General features: G+C 37.3%; 1 protein-coding gene across 2 annotated transcripts in view; it reads left to right on the top strand.

Annotated features, from left to right (window-relative positions):
- AFG2A (AAA ATPase AFG2A) overlaps window positions 1-21744 on the top strand; it is a 325370-nt gene that overhangs the window by 5271 nt on the left and 298355 nt on the right. The window contains exons 3-9 of one of the 2 annotated variants that reach the window (XM_075543842.1): window positions 2208-2365; window positions 11496-11554; window positions 12035-12208; window positions 14512-14641; window positions 16444-16500; window positions 18150-18273; window positions 20644-20899. In XM_075543842.1, the coding sequence (XP_075399957.1) occupies window positions 2208-2365; window positions 11496-11554; window positions 12035-12208; window positions 14512-14641; window positions 16444-16500; window positions 18150-18273; window positions 20644-20899 (958 nt within the window). Of the gene's footprint in view, window positions 1-2207; window positions 2366-11495; window positions 11555-12034; window positions 12680-14511; window positions 14642-16443; window positions 16501-18149; window positions 18274-20643; window positions 20900-21744 lie in introns of both variants that reach the window. The other variant, XM_075543841.1, reaches the window with a different exon arrangement.

The raw sequence follows: 21744 nt of genomic DNA, 5'->3' as shown, positions 1-21744 counted from the left end.
TTATATTTATTGGTTGGGAGGATTTATGTGTACATGCAGTCCATACTGAAGTCGATGTGTAGTCATTTCCCTTCATCAGTAAGTGCTTTAAGTTGTCTTTATTTTCAGGCAATGCCATTTGCATATCACAGGCGGGTGGTTAATGACTCTTAATTCTGAAGCTGCATTCTTCGTGCAAGCTGGCTTCTTGGATTATTTGTTTAGCATACAATTAAATTTAAGAATACCACCCTGCCAAATGCTTTTGCAGTTTTATAGAATGTAGTGTCCCCTGTGTTCAAATAAGTGCCTCTTGATATAGGTACAGGTAACAAATGAGCATCATTAAGTCCTCTGGAATTCCCTTTCTTAGCAATATTATCTATAATTTGTTATAATCCACACAATCTAGTGCCTCTGTGTAGTTAGCACAGTAGGCATCTTTTTAGTATTCTCTGCTTTCAGACAAGATATGTCTGACATTAGTATTAATAGACAAATTCCATATCTTTTTTTTTTAACATTTTATTAGGGGCTCATACAACTTTTATCACAATCCATACATATACATACATCAATTGTATACAGCACATCTGTACATTCTTTGCCCTAATCATTTTCTTTTTTTTCCCTCCTCTTTTCTTTTTTTACATATCCTTTTCTTAATCCAGTATGTAGTTCCCTGTTTATGGGACTACACTTAAAAATTATTTCCAGCAAAAATTTTTCTAACATGTTTTGTTAATGATATTATTTTATATTTCACACATTCCATCTACTTACTTTATTTGAATTGGGCATGAATATGTTTTTCTTCCAGTTCTCCAGGAAGAACAGGTTATTCTTTAGTGTTGGGAATATTTTCCATTGTGTGGAGGGACCCAAGTTTGTCCATTTTTCCACTGATGTGCATTTAGGTTATTTCCATCTTTTTGCTGTTGTGAAAACTCTTACTTCCTTAGGCTATATATACTAAATAGAGGGATTGGTAAGTTTTATGATATTTCCATTCCCAGTTTTTTTGAGGCAGCACCATACGATTTGCCACAATAGCTGCACCATTTTACAGTCCCACCAGCAGTGTATGAGGCTTCTAGTTTCCATACTTTTCCCAGCATTTGTTGTTTTCTGATCTTTTTGAACATTGTTCTAGATGCTAGATGAGGTAATAACTTGTTGTTTTGCTTTGCGCAGTATCAGTGATTCTTGATCAGGGCAGCTTCCGTGCTATTAAGTAGAAGAATTTCTTTTCATAATGCTGACATACACACTGAAAATTTCTGTTTTTATTAGCCTGTTATACTCCTTTACCAAAATACTATTTTGGAGTCCAAAGGTCGTTTTTTTTTTTTGTGTATCTCAGTATTCACTACTATCCCTCTCTTCAGCTGTTTTCCCTTGTCGCCATCTTCAGACCTGAGAATCCATGCTCAAAGCCTTTCCTGTAGCTTTTTTGCTAGGTTGCCTTTCTTCCCTACTGCTAACTTTTGCCCCCTGCTCTATCTCGTCTGCTTATCTCTCAGTCACTGTCTCTCATTCACTATGGAACTTCTTTGGAAATATTTAGAAATCTCTTATCTGTTGATGACTCCCCTCACTTTTTCATTGTTCTGGGTTTATACGTTTAAAAATCTTGTGGAGTGAACGAAACACTTAAAATCTTGTTCTCTTGAGCCCGAAATCACAGCTCTCCCTTAACATTTAAGTCTGATGAGATCCAGGCCACCCACCCCCCATGAAGTTCTTGTGACTTGCCCTTCATCACTTTCTGGATGTAGTTACTGTTCTAGATTAGGTTACTTGTTATCTTATTGTCTTGCCTTTTATGCTTTCCTCATTTTCTTATCAGCTACTAATGCTTTTCTTTTTCTTAATTCACCATCAACTCTTAAACCATCTTATACCAGGAATTACTATGGAATCATTTTTGAGCTTTGTCAAATGATATAAACCTTAAGAAATTTTATTTTTATTTCTTGTGAACCCATATATTATTATTATTTATCAGATTGCAACTCTTTTGGAGTAGGTGCTGCGTTTTGCATAGATCCATTTGCTTGGCTGTGCTTAGTATGAAGGGACGTCAAAAAGTTTGAGGAAAATTGTATTATCTTTTAATTCTGTTTTTCCAGGAACATTTTGAATCCCACGTATATCCTGTTTTATAAATGGATGGTAGTCTGTGGATACTTATTTTCTGAATTATTTATTTTCTGTGTTCTGTGCAGGTCTACACTGCCTGGCCGGTGTCTGGATTTCCTGGAGGCAAAGTTGGCTTGAGTGAAATAGCACAGAAGAATGTGGGCGTGAAACCTGGTGACATCATCCACGTTCAGCCCATTGTTGGTGCTGTGCTACAGGCCGAGGAGATGGATGTGGCTTTCAGGTTTGCCTCTTTTCTTTGGTAACTTTTTGGATCATCTCTAATTGAAATTTAATGTGAGTCACACATGTGAACCACATAATCACTTACATATATATTTTTAGTAGCCATATTTTAAAGGTGAGAGTGAATCTAAACTCTTAAAATTTTAATATATAAAAATTACAAGCTATTTTAATTTTCTTAAAATTGAAGTTTTTATAATTCGGTGTATATGCTATACTTGCAACACATACCATTTTACACTAGCCACATTTCAAGTGACCATAGTGGCCTACTACTGTCTGTAATGGTATAAGGTAGATGAGTAGGGACTTTGTTGTGTTTTATGATTGGAGTTTGCCCTGGCATTAAATAGACTTATTGAGATATAATTAACATAGCATACAATTCAGTAGTCCAGTTATATTAAGAGTTGGTTGTGGAATCATCATCACGATCATCTTTGGAACATTTTCTTCCTCGTACCTATTGTTGATTCCCTGTTTCTCCTCAACCTCTCCTTCCATTCCTCTAGGGAATTATTAACACAGTTGCTGTCTTCATAGACCTACCCATCTACAGAAAAAACTACAGCACAAAGACAAAAAACAAAGGGCCCAGCACCATTGACCCAATAAGACAGAGAAAAGCCGCAGTTAAAAAGAAAACAAAATATTTTTAAAAACCAGAATAAATTTAAAGTGGGTCAAAAGGGAGATCAAATGATAAAGCATTACCTTCCTGGCAAAAATGGCTACTAGAATCCACTTTGCAATGTTCTTTGCTATTTAAGGCTATTTACATTCCTAGACTGTGGTCAATGGGGATTTATTGGAGACTCCATCCACATAGGGACCCTGCAAATGGATTGTGGGCTCTCACTATCAAAATGTTTTGCCACATAGATGTTAAGACTCTGGTACTGTTCCCTCCTTGGATCAAAGTGTAGTGTGTGCTGCTTCTGTGTGGACTTAGCTGACTCCTCACTTTGATGGTATTTTTTTTTTTTGAGACAAGTCTTCCAGACCCCAGTAGTAGCTATTTTTCCCTAATAGCTGGACATGATCTATCTGATTTCTTCACCAAATTTTGCTATAGCAGCCATATCTTCAGTGATCTCATTAGGGTGAGTACTGAGTAGGACCGTTACCAGAACTAATTGTTCTTAAATTAGGATTATGATTAAGTGAGCAAGATCAACTATTTTATTGGTCAATATTTTAAAATATTTTAAAACTTGATATATAGTGTACACAGGGTTTCTTGCTACATGGTTATAAAGAAGGAAATTACTGCAGGTAGGGAAAAAAACACTTCAAGGTTACCCAAGCAAAGTGCATGATGGAGTATTTTAACTCATTGATTATGCTGTCTAATAAATCAAATGGTTATCTCTATCAGATGCTTAAGTAGCATCTCATAACTAATTTGAATCAACCTGTCAGCTCTTTGTCTATACTAGTTTGTGTGTATAAAATTTTACTTTTAACAAAGGTATCTTTAAAAATAATATTTATTGCATTAATAACAGATTGTATTATATATTATGAATCACAAAACATTTTCCCATTTTAGCTTGATTTTAAAGTGTTCTTCACTTTTGTTGCCTATAGATTTTAAGCTTGAATGTTGGCACATTGTTATTTTAAAAATGGGAAGACATTTTCAGAATATTTAATTACAGTTTAATGGGTAAAATATAGAGCATAAAGGGAAAGCACATATTGAGTATTTACTGAACACCCAAAGCTATCAGTCATGCAGTTCTTTACTTATTGTGATACCAACGATTCTTCCCACACCACTACATCTGTGTAGAGTTTGGTAATTCATTGCAGTGGTCACATGGAATTCAGACAATACACAATTGGAGGGGTTTCTTAGGGGAGTTAACAGGTTACCATAACTTAGGATCAGTGAACAGTAAGGACACAGTCATTGGTCTTCAGCAGCACTTCTTAGCCAGCCACCAAGTCTTTCTCTGGTCCTTAGCCACAAACAGAGTCCAGAATTATAATACATTACATAAAGCATTATGATGGGGAGGGCCATATTAGTTTACTATATCTCATGTCCTAATGGCATGGTGGTTACACATTGGGCTGTTAACTTCAGGGTTAGCAGTTCAAACCACCAGCGGCTCTTCAAAAGAAAGATGATACTTTCTACTGTTAAGAGTTATGTCTTAGAAACCCACAGGGGCAATTCTGCCCCGTCATATCACCTGTAGGGTTGTTATGAGTCAGAATTGGCTCAATGGTAAAGAGTGATATCTTAGGCCACCTCCTAGCTTTTCTAGCCATTAACCCATTCATAATTGAAAAATTAACACCATCCATCCCCCTTTTCAGTTTTACCTTAGTTTGAAACTATGCATCATGCCTTGGTTCTGTTCACATAACTGCCTCTTTTTGCATGGTTCAAAATCAGGAAAGGTGTGCGACAGGATTGTATCCTCTCACATACTTATTCAATCTGTATGCTAAGGAAATCAGAAATTGTATTATATGAAGATTGAGCATCCATTGGAAGGCTTATTAACCTGCGATATACAGATGACACAACTGTTCTTGTTAAAACTGAGGAGGACTTGAAGCTCTTGCTGAAAAATAAAAATCAAGGATCTTTAACCTTCAGTATGAATTTACAAGTGACTCAGTGTAAAGAAGACCAAAATCCTCATAGCTGAACAAATAGGTAACATGATAAATGAAGAAAGGTTAAAGTTGTCAAGGATTTTGTCTTGCTAGGATCCACAACCAATACTCATGGACATAGTAGTCAAGAGATCAAAAGACGTATTGCATTAAGTAAATCTGTTTCACAAGACCTCCTTAGAGTATTGAAAAAAGCAAGGGTGTTACTTTCTGTCTGCCCCAAGCCATGGGAAAATTGAACATTGAATAAGGAAGATCAGAGAAGAGTCGGCGGATTTGAAGTGTGGTGCTGGAGAAGAGTACCATGGATTGCAAAAGGACTAGCCATCTGTCTTGGAAGAAGTATGACCAGGGTGCTCCTTAGAGGCAATGATAATGAGATATACTCGGACATGTCAGGAGAGACCAGTCTCTGTAGAAGGACCTCATGTTTGGTAGGTTAGAGGGACAGAGAAAAAACCCCCAAAGAGATGATATGACACAGTGGCTGCAACAATGAGCTCAGGCACAGGAATCATTGTGAGATAACTCAGGACCAAGCAATATTTCGTTTTCTTATGCAAAAGGTCACTATGGGTCAGAGACAACTCAATGGTACATTACAATACACCAACAAGTTTCAGTTATATTTTCCAAAATTACATTTTTACAATCACCTGGTGATGGTTACACCTGAATCATATAATCTAACCAACACCTTCACCTTACCCTTTCATCCCCAGCCAGACTCATCAGGAAAAGAGAAAAATATTCAGTGGGGATCCTCCCTTGTTTCACTTAAATTGTAACAATGAACACACTCACGAAAAGTTTAAGCTAGCTTCATGCCTTATCTCCCCCCATATTGGATATCCAGTTTCTGAATTGCGTATTTCTATCAACCCAGAGAAAATACGCAAGATCTCTGAACAATATTCTTTCCATGGGACTCAACTTCTGTAAAGAATTACAGTCTCGGGAACTCAGAGAAGCAATTCTCCCATGCCCTATAGGGTCACTGAGTTGGCATGAACTCAGTGGCAGTGAGTTTATTTTAATTAGATGAGTTAATAGGTTACCAAGAGTGGTTCAGTAAACAGCAAGGATACAATCATTTGTTCACAGCAACACATTTCCTCAACCAACAGCAAAGCCTCTGGTCCTCAGATCGTCCGGCCAGATAGTCCCTTCTGCCCCCACATACTAGGGAGCGTGCCTGGTGTCTGCTTCACAAACCTTCCTCTTGGGACTGCTCCTTTGCTGTATCCTGTAGCTTCTGTGCCACAGTCTCTGGTACCTGTGGTTTTAGCCTCCGCAACTTCTGACAAATCTGGATTGTGTTTTTTGGGTCGTCCTGTGATTTCTCTCGTGTTGGAGATGGGAGAGGGCTCTTATACACAGACGAATGACTTTGATGGAGGTGTAGTTTTTGTCTTTTAGCAGACCAAATCTCCAAGGAAACAAAGATATGACTTGATTCACACCTTCTACTAAAGTCAGGCCTTAATCCCCACCCTGCCACCCCCAATCCTGTACATTAGGGTACCAGAGAACACTCACCAAAAGTGGTATTATGGCCACAGGTATAGAGTTCAGGATTATAATACGTGAGGAATTATGGCTAGAAGGCCTATCAATGGATTATATCTCAATTAAAAAACAAAAAAAAGGAGTCCTGTGTGGTGAGGACTAGTACTCAGTTGACTTTGGAATTAGCATTTCTGATCACTTGAACGGACTACAAACTGGTCCCTCATGTTGTAGAGATTACATGTTGGGTTTCAATCGTATGGTTGGCAGTTTGAAACCACCCGCAGCTCCTCAGGAGAAAGACTGGACTTTCTACTCCCGTTAAGAGTTATGGTGTCGGAAACTCACAGGGCATCGCTGTGAATCTTCATTGACTCAATGGCAGTGAGTTTGGATTTTGGTTTTTACAAACTAAATTGGCCTTTTAGGTGGTTTTTTTAGTTGCCCTTGATTTGGCCCCTGGGCTCATATGTATCTCACATTTCAAAAATTTTATGCTTTTAAATCTGGCATAGACAAAAATTAATGTCCAATTAAAAAAATCATTTTAGTTCACTACTTATTCATTTGCAGTAGAATTTTTAAAGAGGTTAGAGCTCCTCTTAGTGGAAATGATTGTATATGCACTCATTGTTTCCTTAAAATGAAAAGTGGCTGAGTGTTTTTACTGTTCTTAAATAAATTTGTAGCTATCTTTTCAGAATTTTATAAAGTTTTAAGTATGCATTTATTCAGAGTACTGGAAACAACCAATTTTAAGCTTTTTAATTTAGTCTGTACATATGTTTGATCCATGAAATTTCCTTATTTTATATGAATATATTGATCTTAAAGGGGTTACCATGAATTGAAATTGGCTCGATGGCAGATTTGTTTTTTAAAAAATTTATTACTGATACAGTGATTGGAGAACATGGTTTAGATTTGACCATGTAGGCCTGCTAATACTCCTGACCTAAACTTTATCCCATGGCCCATTAGCTCTCAACACATGCTCACCATTTGGTCACTTTAAGAGTGTGATGATCAGAGGCCTTCTCTGTTGATAGATTACTTTTACAGAGGAGGAAGAGTTCATGTTTTGAGAACTCTTCTCTAAGTGCATATTTCTTTATAGGTGCAATTTTAATTTTACTACTCCCTGTACTTAAGCAGCCTGCATGGTGGTTATCAATCAGAATATCTTTTTTTCCTCAGATACTGCCTATTTTCTAGAATATGTTTTCATTATAACCATTTCCAAAACCGGCTTGGAAGAGGAGGACCGTATCTGACCTCCTTTGTTTCTTTGTTGCCATGGGGCAACCCTCAACCCTTCATCCTTCCTCTCATGGAACCCTATTTCAATAATTTGTTGGAATATGGAACCACAGGCAATATTCAAAACTATCGGGACATAGAAGGGGAGTTAACAGGTTTCCGATAGCCGGGATTAGTAGGTTGTAAGGATAGACATACCACAGCAACACTTCTCAGTTAGTAGCTAGGTCCCTCTCAACTCCACAGCCTCCCAGCCACATGATCCCTTGACTTCTGCCCCCATGCACCACAAAGCCTTCCTGTCAGCCTCTTCTCTTAGCTTTATAGGTTAGGCCATTGGTCATCAGACTTTTGAGACGGAGGAACCAATCTTGTCTCTCAAAACAATTTAAACATTATTAAGTGCCATAAATAAGTTTTTACAAACAAAATCTCTCATATCAATAATATTTAAAATTTTTCAATTTTATTTCAGATCTACAGGTATTAACCAAAAGAGCCACATAATGGTTCTCAACCTGCAGTTTGATTGTCCCTGGTCTAGGCGATGCTCCTTTGTTCTGTCCTGTAGATTTCATGTCTTAGTCTGTGGTGTCTCTGGTTTCCTCCTGCACATCAAGTAGACTTTTTAAATGTGCTATTCTAAAGGTGCTGAGATTTCTTTTTGTCCTAGCTTTCTCTTAAACACAGAGAATGGCTTTCAAGTACAGCTTGTATCTTTCAGCACACAATACCCTAAGGAAACAAAAGGTGTGGCTTGTTCATTAAGTGTCTTAATTTCACTTTAATCTTCTCATTAGCATAGCAGAGAACTCCCTCCAAAATGAAATTATAGCCACAGGCATAGAGTCAACAGTTGTGTAATATGTAACATAAGGAATTATGGCTAGAAGGGCCATATTTATTGTATCTCACCATTAAATTAGTTTTTTCTTCAGATGATATATAATATAGGGTTTAAGTTTCCTGAAGAGATAATTTATAAATTATATAAAGAGAATGAAGTAAGTTATTTGTAAAAAGACTTTTTCCAAGATAGGTAAATTCAGAAAAGGCATGCTTAGTTGTTATCAAGTTGGTTCCTACTCATAGTGATCTGCAACAAAATAGAGCACAGCCCAGGACTGTGCGATTTCCCCAGGTGTTGCTGTGTCTAAGCCCGCTGTTGCTCCTCTGCTCTGTCTCATGGTCTCCTTGCTTTGGCTTCTGGTCTTGTTTTAGCCCCACCTAACTGCTGCCTCCATTATTTCAGGCAGGATTTTCAATGTGTTTCACTTAGGGCTCTTTTTCCTTGATGGTTCTGGGAATTCTCTCTCTGCTTCTGAGATGGCTCATCCTTGTAGCTAGGGATGTAGCAAGTAAAATTGGTCAATCCCTTCTATTAGTGTTGCCTTAACTGCATGTTCCCATCTAATCATTTGGTGGGAGTGACAGGGATATGGATAGATAAGCCATTTTGACAAACTTCCATTTACCACAGCTGAATATTGCTGGGTATGGTCACCGGTTCTTGACGTCTTAGGAAAGATAGCAAAAAAGGGAAGGAGAAGCACAACCGTAGCATGTGAAAAGAAAAGACATGGGACAAAAGTAAAAGAAAAGAAAAAAGGTGAAAAATCAGAACAAATGTGCTACACACGGTACAAGTACTGGCTGTGAAGTCAGGGCCACTGCTGAACTTGGAGGTGGGACTGTGGTGCTCATACAGCTAGGTCAACAGAAGAAGGGAGGGGAAGGAAGTGCCATGGAGGAAGGAAAAGGAAAGACAAAAGGAGGTGTGTTAGCTGCTGCTGAACCCAACTGAAGTGCTAACTGGGAACTCACTCTTGGGGAGCTTAGCCCTGTCCATTGAGGGGAATGAGTGAATGTTGCTAGCTGAGGTGGTTTGGGAGTAGTTGGGAAGAGCGCATACAGGGAAACATGGAGGAACTCAAAAAGAAAATAACGAGAAGAACAAGGTTGTGTGTGTGTGTTGGCGGTGTGTGGGAGGCACGTCTTGCTAAATGAGTCGGGGAGGTGGGTACCTGCTCCATGGGAACAACAACCACAACAAACCAGATGAAGGATTAGGGAAGAGGAAGTAAAGAAAAAAAGAGATAAAAGGGGGAGAGTTGTCCTTGCTGGCTGACAGTTTTACTGTTTTTGTTCAGTCTTTCATTGGTGTTTGATATACGTCTTTGATCCTTTGTGAGAAGGCCTGGCTTATAGGATTGTCACCATGTCCGACTTTGTGTCTTTTTGTTGTATACTCACTGCCAGCAAGTCCATGCCAACTCTTAGTGACCCTGTAGGACAGAGTAGAACTGCCTCTGTGGGTTTCTGAGACGAACCTTTTTTCCTCCTCAAAACCGTTTTATCAGGAGCTGTTAGAGATATCATACCATTCCACAGTTCAATCACATCCAGCAGCATTGTGCAATTGCTACTACAATCAGTTTCAGAACACTTTCTTCTTGAACTCCCTTATAACAGCTCCCCTTTTCCCTCCTTCCTCCCCCACTGTCCCCTCCCCAGGACCCCTTCTTCTACTTGTGAGACCATAACTTTTTATAGAGCAGAAAGCCCACTGTTTCTCCCTCTTAGATCTCCTCACTCCTTCCATATTCTTATGATGCTTCCTTAATATCTTGCTCCTGGAATTCTTAGACTTGAAATCATAAGCTTGAATTGTTTTATTTATGTCATTTTAAGAAATGGTAAATGTGTTCTTCCCTTTTGGTTTTCTAATTCCCGGTTAGAAAGGTCTTTGAACATTTTATTATAATACTTTGTCTTGAGCCTCTCAGTGATTTTCTCTTCACTCCTTTTTGTATTTCTTTTGCTTTAGCTGTTCCACATTTGAAAACAAGGTTTACTCTCTTTTGACATCCATTTTGGCCATTCCCCCCTCCCCCTTTCTCTTTTTTAATGTTCTTCATGTTTAGTGATTTTCAAATGTTTTTGACGTTGATACTGAAATATACATTTCCATTATGATTTATTATAACTATATCCACAAATCAGAACACAGCTTTAGAGCACAGATGCACACGTTTATACTTACATACATATTTATATATGTGTGTGTATGTTTATGCATGCCTTTGTGTATGAGATTAGTATTATAAACAGCAATACAGTACTTACCCTGTTGATTTATGACTTAATCTGACATATTGTATTCTTGTAAATACTGGTTGGACTTACTGATGTCATTCCTACTAATTAGAAGGACCTTATATTTTTGAAGAACACTCTTTTAGGGCTACTAGAATACAAAATCAAAAGTGATATTTTCTTTATTTTTTTGAAAGTGGTATTTTCATGGCTGTGATATTACCAAAAAGTGTTGTGTTTTGGTCCAAACAAAACAAAACCCTGGCCCTGATGCTGACTGCCATGAAGTACATTCTGACTCATAGTGACACTATTGGATGAGGTAGAACTATGGATTTCAAAGACTTTTAACTCTTTATGGGAGTTTTCAAAAACCTTATTTTTGTTCCACAAAGTGACTGGTCCTTTCAAGTGGCTAACCTCGAGCTTAGCAGCCTAACTCATAACTCATTACACTACCAGGACTTGTCTTGTGAAAATGTTTTCAGGTTGTAAATGAGTTAATTGCTTGATCAGATCTTTATTACCTGTATTTTGTACATGCCATTTCATATTACCTTTTACTTACTTGTGTACTTAATGCTAATGTCTATCTCCTTTATTCCCCTCCCCATCTCATCTCTTAACAGCAACAAAAATATAGAGATTAATGAAAAAGAGCTGAGTGGTTGTCTTCTGAGAAAACTAGGTGAGACATTTTAAATTCTTAAGTTTTGAGAATTTACAAAGTAGTTACAAATTATCTTTGAGGTTATATGTATACCTTACAGTTTTTTTATTTCCTTATTGCACTCAGTGAATTGTTCGGCAGGTAAGGAGTGGAGAGGCTATATGACTAGTTATGGACATTGTCACTGATAAAACTGTGGGCTGGTGATCCCTAAGCCTTTGCTTTAGTGAGACTCATTACTTTGGAGTGCTTGTTTGGGTTTTCCATTTTGGGATAGATATCCAGTGTGGGCCGCTTGATTATTTGTTGGTATACTTAGTCCAGGCCCTTAATTCTGTTAAGTGTAGAGGTCTCAAATAATCTTGATTTTCTTCTGTCTCTACTGCTTTATCATAGGTGAATTTTGGGTCCTCTTTTTGTAGTTGTTTCAGTTCTGTCCCTCTGTTAACAGACTTGTAAAATTTGTGATAACGTATATTTGATAACTTGTTTTTTTAGATGGCAAGATTGTGCTACCAGGCAACTTTCTCTACTGTACATTCTATGGAAAACCGTGCAAGCTGCAAGTGTCGCGAGTGAAAGGAACGGATGGCATGATACTGGGATGGCCTCCTAACGACCAGGATACTGCTGCTCAAGAATTAGCCTCTAAGGAGTCCAGCGTGGACACCAGTAACTTGGATATGTCCTTACAACTGAGTCAGTTATGTCTGGAAGAGCCTCGGGAACCAGCATCAAGCAGCACTCCTTGCAAACCAGTAGATGACAGAATTAGAAATAAAGCTGATGGCATTTTGTTTGATGTTACACAAAGTCCTGGGGAGCATAGTGGACTTAGGCTAGAGGAAGGCACAGGTGTTAAGTGTAGTTTCGAGTCTGCCAAAGAAGGAAATAAACCAGTGATCAATGAAGAGAGATTGCTAAAATTGGCGAGCATGGGGGTCAAATTAAACACTGATAATTTTTATTTTATTTCTTCAACAACAAGAGTCAATTTTACAAAGATTCGTGCAAATCCAAAAGAGCAAGGCAACCAACTCAAAGTAACTTATGATATGGTAGGAGGCTTGAATAATCAGCTGAAAGCAATTAGAGAAATAATTGAATTGCCTCTCAAACAGCCTGAACTTTTCAAGAGTTATGGTACGATTTCTTAAGTTTATTATACCCCAAAGTGTTAAAGTTACAACTAATAAGCAGTTTACTAATTCCTAGTACCTAATGGTTATTCCCTCTCCTGTTTTTTTTTTTCTTGAGGAGTAGGTAGATAGATAGAAGGTACCAGTTATTTGGGGATGCTACTAAGGAAAGCCAATTTCTATGCTTTCATCTCTGTACTGTGATTTGAGTTACTGACAACCTTGTTTTTTCTAAATGAATACTTACACAATTGTTTGGTTTGAATGTAAGATTAATTTCTTGTCAGCTGTAATGTCTCAATAAATGAATCAAACATTCAAATATATTAGTTAAAATATTTTTGTTAGGAAATGTAGCTATATACAGAGATCCTTGTATTGAGGCAAATAGTTAAGGGTATGACTTGGTTTGTAGGAAACTCGGGGCTTCTACATAGTTACTGCCCAGATCCTCCGGGTATATTTGATGCGTCTTACTGGATCCTTGGTGGTGCGGTGAGTTATGTGATGGACTCGTAACCTCCAGTTCAGCAGTTAGAAACTACCAGTTAGATGGTGACCAGGTATCAAAAGCTATAGCATCTGGGATCTTAAAGGCTTGAAGATAAACAAGCGGTCATCTAACTGTGAAGCAACAAACTCCACTTGGGATAAGTACACCACGAGGTGGTGATGGGATCAGGTATCTGGCATCAAAGACGCAGAAAAATCATACCAATGTGAATGAGGGGGAGTGCAGAGTGGAGACCCAAAGTCCATCTGTAGATAATTGGACAACCCTTTACACAAGGGTCACAAGGAAGGGATGAACTCGTGAGGGTGCAGTATAGCACCAGTAAAACATACAACTTTCTTTTAGTTCTATAATACTTCCCATCCCTATGATGATGCCAATTCAACCTCACAAATCTGGGTAGACCAGAGCATGTACATGGGTACAGATAAGAGCTGGAAACGGAATCCAGGACAGATAAAGCCGTCGGGACCAATAAGAATAGTAGCAATGCCAGGAGGGGGAGGTGGGAGGAGAAGGGGAATCCATCACAATGATGTACATATAACCACCTCCCAGGGGGATGGACAACAAGTGAGTGAAGGAAGACACTGGTCAGTGTAAGAGATGCAAAAGTAACAATTTATAAATTATCAAGGGTTTGTCGGGTGGGAGGGGAAAAAACTGAACAAGGGCTCAAACAGAAAATGTTTTGAAATGATGGAAACACATGTACAAATGTGCTTGACACCATGTATGTATGGCTTGTGATAAAAGCTGTATGAGCCTCCCCAATAAAATGTTTTTAAAAAACCCTACAAAACTAAGCTAATCTGAGGGAGAAAGAAGAGGCTTTCTACTGTAAACAGTTTTAGAAACCTGGAAGGGCAATTCTACCTTTTCCATTGGATGGCAGCGTGCGTGTTTGTTAATTTTTCTTACAGCTTTTTCCTTTTTGATGAATCTATATAAAGGGAACTCTGGGATCGACATTTTGCTATTAATACTATCCAAGATACCTCATTGGATGTGAATTTGGATTATGGCTAGTATTTAAAGCTAGCCCAGCTAGCCTGCGCTATTTCCTGGTTTTTGAACTGTGTTGTGTTGATGGAACTTGGTAACAATGTATGTGTCCAGCCGTTTGTTTGTTTTTCAATCAGTCTAGAAAGATAAGACATTGGGATCCTTGTTTGAGCGGTTTAGCACATGATTTTAAGTTTGGGGGAGGAGGGATGACACTTTCAATTTGTGATGCAAGATAAAATATATTTTGTAACTCATGTTTGAAGTCCTATGACAGTACTTGTGCTGAATCCAGCCTTCTCTCCATTTTCTTCTAGGAATTCCTGCCCCTAGAGGAGTATTACTTTATGGCCCTCCAGGTACTGGAAAGACAATGATTGCCAGAGCTGTTGCTAATGAAGTTGGAGCCCATGTTTCTGTAATTAATGGACCAGAAATTATTAGCAAGTAGGTATATTGTTTAATAGACCAAATCTAATACTATTAAATACATTTCTTAGAAAATGATGATAGTATTCTATGGATATTTCCTTCACTGAAACATTAAATTTTTATCTCTATTGTGGTTGTTGGTAATATACACAGCAAAACATGCACTAATTCAAGCTTCTACATAGACAATTTTATCACATTACACTCTTGTAAAACTGTAAACATTCACATCTTTTCTGAGTTCCCCATTGACACACTGCTCCCTAAGGTTCCTGAATTTTTAAATTGCTGCTGATAATTAACTTTCATATAGATCTTAAAAGGGCATAATACTCCAGGCATATCTTTTAAACTAGCTAAGTTATTTGTGTAAGCATGGCATAGGGCTACATCCGGCTGCCTCTGGCTTCCCAAGGGAGAAGTAGAATTAAACTTGGCATGAATTGTCAAGGCCAATTCTTTTGAGCAGTGGTCAGACATGCCTCTACCCTTCAATTTTCTTTACCAGATCTGACACCAGTTATCCCTCCTAAAGCACTCTCTACTTTTCTACTGGGCGAATAATTAATTTCTGTAGCCTCAATCAAGACAGTACAATTACAGGGTTTATTAGGGAGGTTGACATGTACAATTCAGGTTTAGAAATACTCAGCATACAATTCTTTGGTCCAGAATTCATCCTCTTAGGCATGGTTCTCCCTGGTCCTTTGTCTCTTAACTTCTGCAGTACCTTAGCCTCTACTCAGATCAGTTAATATTTTAAAACTTTTATAGCCATTGATAAATGTCCCAAAGGTGCTTCAGTCCACCAAAAGACTTGAAGGTGCTTGACTCTAGCTACGTGGGTCAACAAATCTAGTTCTCTTTATGTAGTTCTTCAGTCACTTCATTTCGCAAGTGAGCCTTTGCTTGACAGTGCTCTGCTTGCTTCATGTGCATGGATACCTATTGCCAGTTGCTCTTGGTCCTGTTTCCTCTAATGTCACAACTCTGCCTCTTGAATTGATGAGGTTCAGTGCACAGGAATCTTGGAGACCAAATAAGGCGCCACACTCCTAGCTTTTCCTGTAAGATTACCTGTTTCTGCTTTTGAGATGGCTTATTTTTAACCCCTAGAGATGACAAGCTGACCATTTCCACGTTAAGTGTCTGTAAACCTTATTTGCATGGTTCTACGCAGTCATTTGGTGGGAATTTTTAAAGATGATAGCCATAAGAGCCACATTAATTCATTCTACCATAATTTGGTTTTAGGTTATGTTTTTGGCTTAATGTTTAAAGATTATCTCCAAGCTATAGTTTGAAGGGTTCATCCAACCACCATGGCTCTAGAAAAACAAGTCAATGAGAATTTGAAATTCTGTTCTGAATTACTCCCATTTTGATTTGGAGTCTTAGATCTTTTATTAAAATGTTCAGAGTAGCTGGACACCATCTAGTTTGGTCTTTGTCAAAGGAGATAATGATTCATGGAGGCCATTAGTTACACTCTTCATGTCCTGTTCCTATTTCTGATGCTTTTACCGCTGTTGCACCAGGTGAATAGAAACGTAGGATGACCAATGACAAGTTTATAAGGGCCCAGGTGAACTAGGAGAAAGCAGAAACACCAAGCATGTTAATAGGCCTATTACTTGGGATGTCTCATGAAATTATGACTATAAACTAATGAATTTTGCTTTAAATTAAATTTGGAAATTAGTTATTGAAAATACTTTAAATATTTCTGCAAATACCTCAAAAGGCAGCTTAGCTTTTATAGCCAGAACTTTAAAAACAGTAAGAATTGGTCCTTAAATGTATTTTACTTGTTACAGATTTTACGGCGAGACTGAAGCAAGGTTACGTCAGATATTTGCTGAAGCAACTCTGCGGTATTCTCATTTCTTTTTGGATTTTTTTAGAATGAATAGCCAAGATGTTTTAAGACCGTTTATGCAGTTTGAGAAATAATCTATAAAGTTCTCTCTAGAGTAGAAGAATTAAGGCAAAATGTTTGGTAAATCATATGAGCTTGCGTGAGCATAGCATTTTAAGAGATTTTTTCTTTGGGGTGCTTAGACATATCCACTATACCTCGGTCCCTTAGTAGACTGTTTACAATAACTACACAAGCTTAAAGGCATTTTATTATGCTGTTCTTCAGAGGGACAGTTTTTGGCCCTTTAAAAACTCTTCTTGATTATTCCTGAGTATAATCTATAGTGATATACTGAGCATTAGAATATGGTCTTAATTTTGTTCAAATATAGTACTCTTAAGGCTGAATCGCTACCATTTTTTTAGTATTTAACTTAGCATAATTATTCATCAAAACTGCCACTTCTTTTGTTGCTTCCTCATCTCTCAGTGATAGTAGATGAAACAGCAATTTGTAGTCCAGGATCAAGAATATGAAGAACATTTTAATATCTTAGGTTTTAGTATTTGGATTTATTTGTTGGTTTTGTTCCTGTCATTTGATATTTTTTCATATGAGAGAATTTACAACTCATTATGGAAGAAGTGACCATTGTGAGAATTTCTTTTTTAATGGGAGGGAAAAAGGGCATCTCTAGCTTAATTTCCATTGGGCTTTAAACTTGTTCAAAAAGAATCAATTTCTGAATTAATCCAGGTCTGCAATTTAGTGAGGAGCCCAAGTTAAGTGTAATGGTCTTAAGTATTGGACTGCTGACAGAGAGGTTGGTGGTTTAAATCTACTAGCTGCTCTGTGGGAGGGAGATGAGGCTGTAGGCTTTACAAAAAATGGAGAGTTTTGGAAACCCTAGAGCAGGCGTACTCAAACTATGGCCTGCAGGCCACGTGTTTTTTTACTTCAAAATAAGATATGTGCAGTATGCATAGGAATTTGCTCATAGATTTTTTTTTAAACTATAGTCCGACCCTCCAATGGGTCTGAGGGACTGTGAACGGGCCCCCTGTTTAAAAAGTTTGAGGACCCCTGCTAGAGAGCAGTTCAACTTTACCTTATAAGACCACTCACTGTTAGTGAGAATCCACTTGACAGTGAGAGAATTCAAACGAGTGTTTACAAAAAACAAGGCATAGACACCCATGAATAATAGACTATATTTTCTTGTTGGAGGTAGACTCCACTTTTATGGAAGATAGAATGTATAGGTGAGTTAGTAATTTGAGCTAGAATTAATCTAAGGCTTTTCAGTTTAATATTTGAATGCTTTTGTCTTTTATCATTTTAATGGGGATTCGTACAGCTCTATCACAATCCATCCATCCATTGTGTCAAGCACATTTGGACATACGTTGCCATCATCATTTTCAAAACATTTTCTTTCTACTTGAGCCTTTGGTCTCAGCTCCATCCCTATCACACCCTCCCTCCTTCATGAACCCTTGATAATTTATAAGTTATTAATAATTTTTCATGTCTTACACTGACCGTTGTCTCCCTAAGAGAATCTTAAATATGAACTCTTACAGTTCATTTAAAATATTGAAACTATGTTAAATGAAAATGAAGTATAAATTAGAAATACTCATTTTACTTGTTTGCTTTTAGGTACCCATCAATTATATTTATTGATGAGCTGGATGCACTTTGCCCTAAGAGAGAAGGGGCTCAGAATGAAGTGGAAAAAAGAGTTGTAGCTTCACTTTTAACACTGATGGATGGAATTGGTTCAGTAAGTACAAAACTATGATTCTGTATAAGAAATCTTGATGCGTAATAATGTGTACCTACTAACAAAAGCTATTGCATATCTAAGAGTTTGAGTATTCTAGCATCAGGGAGCAATGGTAACCATAGAAACTAATGAGAAGAACCATAAAATATTTTTCTTCAGCAGATTATTATTTAATAACTGCCAGGACAATGTATGGCATGCGCTTCCAGAGGATAAAATAGTATAATACGAGGAGTTTCTTTTGTGAGAAATGCTATTAACTTAAGGACCTGAAGCAAAATCTGTAAGATCAGGCAGTTAAAATTTTAGTGAGCATTAGAAATTTGATGAGTAAGTCTCAGAACTCACGCAAAATTGGTTTAAAGGCTTTGTTCTAGGCACGGGGAAAGAAACTTAAGACCGATTGGGATGTGTTAGTAGAAATTTAAAGAGAATTTTTATTATCAAATTTTCTGATAGTTAACACTTTTATTAATAAACATTGTATGCTAACTGTGAAAGAGAGATCTATAGACCTACTAGAGAACAGAAGTTGAGAGATTCTTCTAAGTTTGTGACAGCCTTTAACCAGAAGAGTCCACTTCTTTTTTTTTTTTTTTGAGTCCACTTCTTTTGGAGGATTATAAGTAACTAAAGTTTTATAAATATAATATGTTAAGTTCCAGAATTATGGAAAGTTATAGTCCTAAACGCAATTGCACAGTAATTCGAATTAGAAGAGTGGTTCTCAACTTTCCTAATGCTGTGACCCTTTAATACAGTTCCTCATGTTGTGGTGACCCCCTCAACCATAAAATTATAGTCGTTGTTATTTCTTAACTGTAATTTTGCTACTGTTATGAATCAGGAGACCCCTGTGAAAGGGTCATTGGATCTCCAAAGGGGTTGCAACCCAGAGGTTGAGAACTGCCGAATTAGAACCTTTTAGTTACTTTTTTTTGGGTTCCTTTGTTAAAAACTGAGTATGTGAAAATAACATGAAGACTTGGTCATAAGTTTGTGTACCATATGTAATTTTAAGAATCACATAAGTGTGACTGGGTTATAACCTAGGGAGCTTAAATGACCAACTGATTATAAGTTAGGAAAGTTTTCAGATAATGAAACTGGAGAATTCAATGTTTTTAGTGTGTTAAAGAAGATGGGGCTTTGAGAACTGTCTTATATATAATAACACTCACTAGAAACTGATTTATAAACCAAAATTCCAGTTTATCTGTTTATAGTAAACTAGTACTATTAGCTATAGTCAGCTAACCAAATACCTTTATTTATGGATAAATATATATTTAACACTTTTACACTTCTAAGTTAAATATATACAGAGAGACAAATAATATATATTATAATTAGAAGAGCCCTTGGTAAGTAGGGAATCTATTGGGAGGCTGTGCATTAGAGGGTCAGGAGCTTTCAGAGTAACATCAACCAGGAAGAAAGCCCTAGTGATCTGCTTCAGAAACTCACCCAGTGATTAAATTTGACATGCAGCTTAATGTGGGGATAGCTCAGGGTCAAGCAGTATTTCTTGCACGGTGCATTGAGTGATCACAGCAATAGCAATCCCTGTCAGCCTACGACTGGCACAGCCTTAGGGTTCCTGTGGTACAGAGGGTGATGCCTTCAGGTCCTGTGAGTTGGAACAAAGCCTGTGAACCTTTTTTGGTGAATATTGAGATTTACTCATGGAATTTCTAGTAATGTTAACTAAAAATTTTAACTGTTGAATCTTCATAGCAGATTTTGCTTCAGATTTTTCAGTTAATAGCATTTTAGAGGTGACATATCATGATCATTGGTCTTCATAGTTTGATGCTCCCAGTTTCATTTTTAGAGAATAAATTAAACTTTAGTTTGGGGAGTTAAGATATACATGTGTTTAAAGAGTTGCTGATTATTGGATGTAAGTTATGTTGTTATCTTTTTAGGAACTTAAAAAAATACATCAATATTTTAAAAGTCCATGAGTGAGGAAGCTTTCTTTGACACATTTCTAATAGAGCTTTGCACTTTTGGGTTAGTATGTGGTACATAATCTTTGCTTTCAAATAGGGAAGAGTACATGGATTAAAACAATTATAAGGCAAGGCGTTATATTGCTACTTAGGTGATGGTGTATTTAAGATACTAGAAGTGAGAGAGACATTACTTAAAAAGGGATGGCGAGGGAATTTTTAGGAAACTTCCTAGAGGAGGAAGCATTAAGGCTAAGTTTTAAATATTTGAAATGAGTATGTACATGAGTCTAAAGGATAAGAAAGATTTAGCAGTTTGTGAATTTAGATATATTCTCTATAGAACCAGTGGAAGAACACCATCTTCCTTTACTTTTTCACTTTAGGGTAATAATTTCATATAATTTTGTAGGAAGGAAGTGAAGGACAAGTGTTGGTCCTTGGAGCCACTAATCGCCCTCATGCTTTGGATGCTGCACTCCGAAGACCTGGCCGATTTGATAAGGAGATTGAAATTGGGGTTCCCAATGCTGAAGACCGCTTGGATATCCTTCAGAAGCTGCTTCGAAGGGTACCCCATCTCCTCAGTGAAGCTGAACTGGTACAGCTGGCCAATAGTGCTCATGGATATGTTGGAGCAGACTTGAAAGCCCTGTGTAATGAAGCAGGTGAGTGTGTTCTGCCTTGCTGAGTCTATATTGATTGGACTTAGTAAGTTCAGTTTATTTACTTAGTCATAATCTAGATCTTAATTTTTAAATGGAAATGGTATCAATATTTTTTCTAATCATAAAATATATTTTAATTGATTCAGGAAACTGAAAATAAAAATAAAAACACTACTTTTATTCCTATTTCCTAATGAGAGTCACTGTTTTAGAAAATGAATGATTGGGGTGGTAATCAGAACACATGGACTTTTCCCCAAGTATATTCATGTAATTACTAGTTGCATTGATGACCGTATTGAAAATGACAATAGTTATTTATGTGCTGTGGAAATTAAGGGCAAATGCTTGCAGGAGGATCAACATTTTCCTTAAGGAAAAGCTTTGTATTTGTTTAAGTGCTGGGAAAGTGCTCAGTGAAACCTGAGAATTCTAGACTGCAGAATGTGTAACTTTGATATTGTAGTCTAAAGGTGTTTAAATGCTGTTACTAGTCAGTGAGCTCCTTGTCTTTAAGTACAGTGTGGAATAGTTAATTTAGAATGCTTGAATTGGAAATTTGTTAAAGTATTAACCCAGAAGTATGGTAACTTTTACCTGTAAATTATTAACCAATTGTTTTCTTATTTTGGTGGCTTCGGTGCCCCTGCCCTTGTTCCTTTCATCTTTCTGCGGTAACCTGATGTGTGCAGGGAATGAGGTGAGAGAAGAACAGTAGGATTCAGAAGGAGGATTTAGAAGAGAGATAGGAAATTTACTCTTGATGGAGAAAATCAAATTTCTTTCTATGTAGTTATAATTTTCAGTTTAGATAACTTAAGTTTAGGGAGATTATAAGTGGTGTG

Source organism: Tenrec ecaudatus, chromosome 3 (genome assembly GCF_050624435.1).
Source record: "Tenrec ecaudatus isolate mTenEca1 chromosome 3, mTenEca1.hap1, whole genome shotgun sequence".
NCBI lineage: Eukaryota > Metazoa > Chordata > Mammalia > Afrosoricida > Tenrecidae > Tenrec > Tenrec ecaudatus.
The sequence above is the reverse complement of the archived record's forward strand: the minus strand, read 5'-3'. Positions and strand labels throughout refer to the sequence as shown.